The sequence below is a fragment of the Olea europaea genome, unplaced genomic scaffold (genome assembly GCF_002742605.1).
Source record: "Olea europaea var. sylvestris unplaced genomic scaffold, O_europaea_v1 scaffold156, whole genome shotgun sequence".
Lineage (NCBI taxonomy): Eukaryota > Viridiplantae > Streptophyta > Magnoliopsida > Lamiales > Oleaceae > Olea > Olea europaea.
The window spans coordinates 750625-760623 of record NW_019233203.1 but is presented as its reverse complement, the minus strand read 5'-3'; the positions used below and the strand labels follow the sequence as shown (position 1 = coordinate 760623).

Genomic DNA, 9999 nt, shown 5'->3' with positions numbered 1-9999 from the left:
CTTTGTAAACAGTATTAAAACAAACAAGAATTTTGTCTTTTTTCCCCTTAATGATATGCAATACTTGTTGAACAAGATTTGAATGAATACACAGAGCTCCTTTTTAGTGGCTAAATTTTTGCATGACATGGCTAACGCGATACAATATCATCAACAAACTACGAATATAAAATTCATGTTTTGTTGGCATCCATTTTGAAAAATTGTGTGCGAGTCGAACTTTGACTAAACAAAATAAACATAGCTTACACATAGAGGGACACAACGAAAACAAGATTGAAATGAATATATATGCATTAATTACCCTTTAAACCCCAACTCACCCCACACATATCAGACTTTGATTGAAAAAATTAAACATGATTTATCCATAAAACGACACGTTGAAAATAAGATTTAAATATATATACGTAACTCCACACATATCAGACTTTGATTGAAAAAAATTATACATGATTTATCTGTAAAACGACACGTTGAAAATAAGATTTAAATGTAAATACGTATGTGACCTTCTTTAAACCCTCACCCCCACCCCCACACCCACACCCACACCCACACCCACACATACATGACACATCTTTACTCTCTATAAATACATATTTCTTCTCTCCAATTGTCGAGTCCAAATAAGACGACTTTCTCCTCATATCTATTTTCTCTTGCTGTTTAGGTACTACAATAAAATGAGAACTAGTGGCACCTTACAAACTACTCCATCATCATTGACAACACCACCACCAAACCCACAATTTTCTCCACGGGCTGAATCCACTGTACGGCGCTCTCCGGTACCCTACCTATTCGGCGGGCTTGCTGCCATGCTGGGACTAATAGCCTTGGCACTCTTAATCTTGGCTTGCTCCTACTGGAAGCTTTCTGGCCGGATGAACACTGGAGAGGGACAACGTGGTGACAGAGATGTAGAGGCTGGTGATGAGAAAAATGGCAGCGCCGCCGTCAAAAGACCTCTGCCGGTTTTTGAAGAGAAGATAGTGGTGATAATGGCTGGTGACTTGAAGCCAACTTTCTTGGCCACCCCCATGTCTAGGGATTCTTCATTTGGAGATGGGAATATTGGAAAGAGTGATCAGATTGAAGAGAAAGAGGATCAGAAGCCAAGCAATGAAATCACTGATCATTTTGATCAAAGAATAACAGAAAATACGGATCAACAGATGAATAGAGAGGTTCAAGAAATTACCCAACCGGAACCGGGACAAGAACTAAACCAGTGATCTTTAGTTCTTTCTTATTCTTCTTTTCTTTTTCTTTTTTTTTTTCTTTTTTTTCCCCCTACATAATTTCCAATTTTGTGATCCGGGACTGTGTAAATTTTTCATCAAATTACACTTCAACAGTTCTTCCCGTCTCAAAGTTTATGTTTTCAAAGGCTAGATAAAAATTATATTCAACAATTAATATATTTGTGACATGCGATGTATAATTTAATGATGCAAACACGATTATTTGTTATTTATTTATTTATTTTTAATATCGAAATGATGAGAAAAATAACTAGTTCAACAGAATTGTGTTAAATCCATCTTATTATCTTAACAAAGTTGAAAATTAATATATATCTCAACCATTTCCAAGTTGGGACGGATTATGCAACAATGAAAATATGATACCCAATTTGCTTAATTCTAAAATAAGAGGATTAATTTGATACAAGGATAATAAATTGGAGACCAGCAGTGATATTTCTCCAAACACTAATATATGATAAAAGTACATATTCTTCAGTTAATGAAATTTCATAAGTACAGAAAGCTCCAATAGATACACTACATTTCTTAGCAAGTGGTGTTGTATGGTTGTTCAAAAATCAATAAAAGAATGTAGAATGAAAAAATTGAACTGGGGGTTGAAAATTGGCCTATGCGGTCAAAAATGGAATTGGAGGTTGAAAATTGGCCTATGCGACCTCATAGGCCAAAAGGACTTGCAATCGCATGTTGATTTGCAGAGAATTAAGGTCATGCCATTGAACTAACTATGTTGTCGCATAGGTTTGCTCTGGTGTCTTTTGGATGTTTTTGTAACCATTTCATTTAATGTTGATTGACACTTATAAATAGGTGTTGAATGATCAATAATAAATACATTGGAGTCATTTGAGAAAACATTGTATTCCACAAAAGATAAAAATATCCTTCTATCATATTCAAAAATTCCTGATTTTGTATTATCAAGGTTTTGAAGGATTTCGCTATTGCTTAAGTGTTAAATCCTTCTCAAGACTTGATAAATTCTGCAAACCTTGTGCCTATAATCCCTTTAAACATCAAGTTTAATTCATGAGGGGGAAAATATCGTTTGAAGACAAAGATCACGTGTTCGAGCCTTCATTTTCAATTTCATCTTCCTATTTTGATTCTCTATTTTTTTCTCCATTCCCTTTTGTGAAGTTCTATTTTCCAACAATCTCAAATGATATTCCTGCAATGGAGAATGAAACCACTATGACGATGATCTAGTTGATGAATCAAGTCCTCGTTCGTTTGGACTATTTTGATGGCACACACTTCACTAGATGGTAAGACAAATTGATGTTCCTTTTAACGGCGTTGAAGATATACTACATCCTTGATCCGAATTTGGCATCATTACCGGAGCCAACAAATGGAGAAATTGATGCCATAAAAGTTAAAAGACAAAAATGTCAAGAGGATGAATTGATTTGCCTCAATTATATACTCAATGTATAATCCGACAGCTTGTATGATCTTTACACTAACACGTCTTCGATAAAAAAAATATGGAATGTTTTGAAAAGTAAGTACAAATCCGAAGAAGAAGGTACTAAGAAAATCTTAATTTCAAAATATTTAGTTTTTAAATTTCTTGATTATATTCCCCTTTATCCCCAAGTGCATGAATTACAAGTTCTTGTTAACAAGTTGAATGTGGTCAAAATTGAGATCTCGGAAACTTTTCAAATGAGAGCAATTATTGCAAAACTCTCGGGGACTTGGAAAGGATATCGGAAGAAAATCATGCATAGTTCTGAACATTACTCTTTGGAATAATTGCAAAAGCATCTATGCGTTAAGGAAGAGTCAAGAGTGAGAGATAAGAATGACAATTCTTATGAAGGCACTTTTAAAGCCAATGTTGCAGAGAAGATCGAACATTCTAAAAAAATCCAAAAAGAGACAGCTTTCAAGAAACTTTAATAAGTCTAAGAAGAAGTCCAAAAGTGGTTGTTTTGAATGTGAGAAACCTGGACATTATGCAAAGAAATGTCAACACCGAAAAAATAACTCCAAAGAAAAGATGAACTCCATCAAAGAAGACAATATTGTCGCCACCATAAGCGAGATTAATGCTATCAAAGAAAAAGTTCCTCAATAGTGATATGATACATGTGCAACTCATATAACAAGTCTTTGTTCAAGACATGTTATGAAGTGGATGGAGATCAATAGATAAAAATGGGTAACAAAATTCAATCAAAAGTGATTGAAAAAGGAAATGTAGAGATCATCTTTATTTTCGATAAGACTGTCACTTTGACAAATGTGCTATATTTTCCCGAGATGAATATTAGGAACTTAGTTTGCCTTAATCTCTTAGGAATATCGAGCATAAAAACTGTTTATGAGTCTAGTAAAGTTGTACTATCTCTAAATATGAAATTTGTTGGAAATGGGTATTCTTGTGAAGGAATGGTCAAATTATATACCGTTGACAAGATGATTAATAATAAAGTTGATTTTGATTATATTATTAATTCATTTATTTTATGGCGTGTTAGATTAGGTCATATAGGTAATTACTATGGAAGGAATGTTAAAATATAATTTAATATTATCCAATGAAAATGATGTATTTAGATGTAAAACATGTGCATAATCTAAGATCATTAAAAGTCTTATCCAAGTGTTAAAGGGATTTCTAGTATCTTAGAAGTAATTTACATGGATATATGTCAATTAAATGACATATTAACTAGAGGTAGAAATAAGTATTTCATTACCTTTGTAGATGATTATTCTAGATATACATATGTTTACTTGATGAAATATAAATATGAAGCGTTTCATATATTTAAAACATATAAGAATGAAATTGAAAATCACTTAAGTAAGAAAAATAAAAATTTTAAGAAGTAATAGAGGAGACGAATATTTTTCTAATGATTTTAACTTATTTTATGAACAAAAATATATAATTCATCAATATTTTGCACCTAGGACACTCGAACAAAATGACTTGTCTAAAAGAAAAAATAGGACTTTAGTTGAAATGATAAGTGACATGTTAACCTATGCTAAATTATCATTTAATTTGTGAGGTGAAATATTGTTGAACATTGGATACTTTAAAGTGTGGACGTGTTTTATTGTAAGAACACAAACCCTAATAGGACACATTGCGTCCAAGAGGCATTAAACATGCCTTTGTTGGCTATGCGAGCAATAACAAATCGTATGTAGACTATTAAATTTAGAGATCAATGTGATTATTGAATCTAATGTTGTAGAGTTCTTTGAGAATTCACTATCTTCGGATAATTAATTAAAAGAAACTCTTAAAGAGATCTCAAACTTTAGTGGGACACAAGATGAAACATCATCTAAAGATATTGATAAAACTAGTGAACGTCGAAGAAGCAAAAGAACTCCAATTGAGAAGTCTTTAGAACGGGATGAAATTAACTCTCAACTTATTTCCTTTTTTATAGTAGAGAGAAGTGAGAAGAATGTTATGAGAACAATTTTTTTTATTCTACAAGCGAAAACTAATCTCAAAACTCATAGAGAGGCTATGGCTTCTCATGATAGTATCTTTTGGAAAGAAACAATAAAAGATGAAATGGATTCGATTATGTCAAACGATACATGTGAGCTTGTCTATTTACCACCCAGATCCAAACATATTGGATGTAAATAGGTGTTTGGAGAAAATATAATATTGATGGCTCTCTTAATACCTTTAGAGCTAGATTAGTAGCCAAACGTTATCAACAAAAGAAAGGAATAAACTATTTTAATACTTATGCACTAGTAGCTAGAATAATACCAATTAGGATATTATTCGCTTTAATTCTCATACACGACTTGCATGTTTATCAAATGGATGTCAAGACAACATTCTTGAATGTGGATTCTTGAATAGGGATCTCGATGATGATGATGTTTATATGGAAGACCTCGAAGGATTTGCTCTATTTGGAAATAAATATAAGGTGTGTAATTTAGTGAAATCGTTATACGATCTAAAGCAAGCACCTAAGAAATGGAATGAAAAATTTGACTTAATTATCCTATCATTAAATTTCAAACATAATAGTGTAAATGAATGTTTATATTCTAAATTATGTGATAATCATGTTACATTATTTGTTTATATGTTGATGACATGTTGATTATAAGTAATCACATGAATGGAATAGAAGAAACGAAGAGGTTTCTATCTTTCACATTCAAGATGAAGGCCTTGTTCAAATGGATACCATTTTGGGTATCAAAGTTACTAAAACTAGAGGGGGTTACAATTTTAGTCAATCACATTCTATCGAGAATGTGATAAATAAATTCAAATATTTGAACACAAAAGAATTTAGTACTTTATTGATCTAAGTTCAAAACTTATGAAGAATGATGGAAGAGCAGATGCTCAATTGGAGTACGCAAGTGTTATAAGAAGCATAATGGTATGCAGTTCAATGCACAACACTGGACATAGCATTTACAATTAATAAACTTAATAGGTTTACTAGTAATCCAAGCAATGACCATTGGAAGGTCGTCGGAAAAGCTCCTGGCTATTTAAAGAAAATAAAAAACTTAGGTCTACGAGATACTAAATTTTCGACTATTTTAGAAGGATTAATCAATGTTATCTGGATATCTAGCATGGACGAAATTAAATCTACTTTAGGTTAGGTGATTACTTTTGGAGTATGAGCTGTTTCTTGGAAATCAAAGAAACAAACATGTATAATACTCTCAACTATGAAATTTGAATTTGTAGCATCATCGAAAATCTGGAAAGAAGTCGAGTGGCTTAAGGATCTACTCTATGAGATACCTTTGTGATCGAAAAATACATCTTCAATGCTTATCATATGTGATAGTCAAGTCACGAGATATACAACGAAAACTCTAGACATATAAGTCTTAGACATGACTACATAAGAAAATTAATCACGGACTGACTAATTTTCCTAAATTATGTTAGGTCAATCGAAAACTTAACGGATCCTTTAACAAATCTCTAGAAAGAGATTTAGTAGCATCTACTTTGAGTAGTATATGGTTGAAACCCTTGAATGAAAAGTTCCACTAATAATGGCAACCCTACTTGTCATTACTTAAAAAGTAATCGACGGGATCAAAGGGTAACAACAAGTCATCGATATGTGAATAGTCTCATCATTATAAATCCACAATAACCCTATTATAATTAAATAATGCTGGTAGTTACTGAAATATGGGCTGAGATTTAAACTCTTTTGCAGTTTAATACTAAGTACAAATGTCTCTAAAAGCTATAAAGATATTGGAAGAACTTCACCTATACAAACTTTAATGTGGTGTCATCTTAATAAAGAGTCAGAGTTTTTCACTTAAAGTTTGTTGAAGGTGCAAGGCCTTATTAGCGCTAAGCAAGATTGAGAAACTTGAGAATGTGTGATACTTGTGTGTATTCTTATCGATATTATCACTTCGCAAGATGCTAAATTCGTGAGGTTCACAACAAAGAATGTACAACACAATAAAATAAAAGAACTCTATATGTTTTCACCCTAATATGTTCCACTAAATCTCTAATCGAACCATGATCGGAATAAGCAAATGATACATATCCACCAATGACAAACTAAGAAATTATTCAATAAATACTATTCTAAATAAATTTAACGAACAATATTTTCAAACAACTAAAAGTTTTAGTCGAAACACGCAATCAATAATATATTATTATATGTTATTGTCACAAAATACTATTTGGTATGTACAATTATCTTCTATATCACTTCATTTCATAGTGAGGAGTCACATCTAAAAGAAAAACCAACTAAGAATCATCAGGGCCCAAAACAATTAGATTTAATTCATGTCCATAATTTGTTCAGTTTCAAAAATATACTTATATATAGATTAATTTATAAATAAATAAATTTTAACAAATATTCTTTTTATTGACAATATGAAATCTAGACCATGTTATTTATTTTGATCATAACATCTATTTCATGGTCAAAATAGTTAATTTTTCTTATAATTACGAGTAGGTAATATAGAAATAAAAAATTAATTACTTTTAAATTTAGCAAAACATGTAGTGTATAGTGACTCAAACTATTAAAATAAGTAATTTTTAGATCTGATCAACACAAATTTTCTATTATAAATTTACTTAATTCCCATAAGTAAATTTAGTCAAACATGTATTAAATAAAATGCCTAATTTAAAAATAAGAAATTCACGTTTCATAAATGTTATGAAAATAGTATTTAATAATTATAGCCTCTTCAATAAGATTTGATTAATTGAACATTGAACTTGGGTTAGAATTCAAATTAGAGTTGGGCTAACACAAATATTTGGCCAAAATCGAATATATCATTTACCACTACCTTCGTCCATGTTCAAAGCTCTATGGTACCTTTAATTTCGACTTTATTTTGTTTGAATTACATTGTAGTTAGATTCAAATCGAAATATATCTAATACTTATACATAAGTATTGTATATTTTGAATATTAGATTTTATTGAATATTGAACAAGTGGGAAATTGTTGTATGGCTGGTCAAAAATCAATAAAGGAACGTGGAATGTAAAATGGAACTGAAGGCTGAAAAGTGGCCTATACAATTGCATAGGCCAAAGGAACTTGTGGTCGTATGTTGATTTACTGAGAATTAAGGTCCTATCATTGAACTAACTATGCGGTCACATAGGTTTGTTCTATGCAACAGCATAGAACAAAATTCTAGCTGTTGGCTGAAATTTTCAAATTGAATTCTGGTGCCTTTTGGATGTTTTTTGTCACCATTTTGTGTAATATGATTGATGCCTATAAATAAGTGTTGAATGATCAATAATAAATACATTGGGATCATTTGAGACAACATTATATTCCACAAAAGATCAAAATATTCTTCTGTCATATTCAAAAGTCTCTGATTTTGCATTCTCAAAGTTTTGAAGGATTTCACTAGTGTTTAAGTGTTAAATCCTTTTCAAAACTTGATAAAATCCTGCAAACCATTTGCTTATAACCCTTTAAGCATCAAATTCAAATTGAGATGGGGCAAATATTGTTTGAAGACAACGATCATGTGTTCGAGTTTTTATTTTCAATTTCGCCTTCCTGTTTTGATTCTCTATTTCTTCTCTATTCTCTTTTGTGAAGTTCTATTTTCCAACAAGTGGTCACCGACAATTAGAGCTGGTTCGAATGAATTCTCCCGGAGACAAGATGGGGTCGGCGGGACTACTATAGCTCATAATATATTGAAAAGTAATATCACATTTTGGCCATATTATTTCTTGGGATTCAAGTTGGTGCGATTAGAAACCTACATGTGACCCAGTGAGAAAGAAGCATTTAGGTTCGTTTCCTACGGCAACCCGACCTGATATTGCATTTGAATGCTCTTGTATTGTAACATATTATTAAAGTGATAAATAATTTTTTTAAAGATATATATTTAAAATGTAGGGAAAAATTATAAGTTTTGTATAAAATTATTTTATTAAAAAGTTTATAATTAAAAAATAAGTTTAAACCAAATCATTTTCATATAAGTTCAATCGGACTCTAAGAATAGATGTTTGTTGTGGTTGTACCTCATGATATCCATGGTCCCCACTCCCCATTTTCACCAGCTCTTTTATCTTTGCGCTCCGAATGTACACATTTTATTATTTTTTATTTTTTGTATTTACTAGACCACCAAAATGTACGCGTTCGAATCCCATCGGGAAGCTTCAATAAAACTATATTTGACTGTCCCAATGACGAGAGATACTTGGTTAGGACTATTCTACCCAACTATTTCTCCCCCAATGACCGTTGATATTATAAATATTATATTTCTCGAGAAACATTGTATTGAGTAAGGGGATAATGACAGCTTAAAGTCTGAAAATAATGTCAACTACATCTTAATGTGCATGATTATGAAAGATTCATTTTTGTTATAGTATTAACACGTGTTCAAATGATTTTCTTATGTATACTAAAAGGAATTGACGCTACAAACACTTTTAAGTAGATTGAAATTAAGTTAGATCAACATAGAAAATCCCTTAGTACAGAGGCTATATAAGCTGTTTGGAAACAAGTAGGGTAGTTTTGATGTTTTTTTATAGTACATTTATAAATATAAGTGTTAAATGGATGAAATTGAGCTGCTCGACTCATTCACCGTCGGGCTAGCCTTGATCCATTTAAAACAATTTCATTTATATTATGTCAAAAGAATTATCAAAGAGAGAAGGAAATGATAAACCTAAAATTTAAATTTCCTCAAGTTAATTATACTCACACAATAATTTTTTATATCTACACCACAATTTAATTACAAAAATTGTTTCCAATATTTGCCCACTTTTATTTTTATCTCCGCAATTTTTTTCTTGTCGCATTATCATTCTTAATCTTCAATTAATTAATATATTTTGTCTCTAATTATGATTTTTATCCAAAAATTCTACTTACATTCATTGAAAAGATGGACAAATATTTTGTTTAATTTTTGTAGTAATTATTTATTTCTATTATTTAATAATATGATAGAAAAATTTATATTTTTGGCTCTCACAACAAATATTTTGGACGAAAATAGTCTCTATAGAGAAGATGTAAAAATTAATAGAGGGTTGATAATAAAAAAAAAATTAAAAGAAATTGAGAACATAAGTGTAAAAATAAGAAAAGTTTAGAGATATCAATTGTAATTAAAATGTGGCATAGTTAACAAAAATTGTTGTGTGAATATATTTACCCTTTCCTCAAAAGCATTATAAAATTG

General features: G+C 30.8%; 1 protein-coding gene across 1 annotated transcript; it reads left to right on the top strand.

Moving 5' to 3' along the window:
- The first annotated feature begins 614 nt into the window (after positions 1 to 614).
- LOC111376776 (protein GLUTAMINE DUMPER 3-like) lies at positions 615 to 1426 on the top strand. The gene has a single exon (XM_022999771.1). It carries the CDS (start codon positions 687 to 689, stop codon positions 1236 to 1238), a length of 552 nt encoding a protein of 183 aa, XP_022855539.1. The 5' UTR covers positions 615 to 686; the 3' UTR covers positions 1239 to 1426.
- The last annotated feature ends 8573 nt before the right edge of the window (positions 1427 to 9999 follow it).

Coding starts and splice junctions, on each gene's coding strand:
- LOC111376776 (XM_022999771.1), top strand. CDS start 687: ATGAGAACTAGTGGCACCTTACAAACTACTCCATCATCATTGACAACA.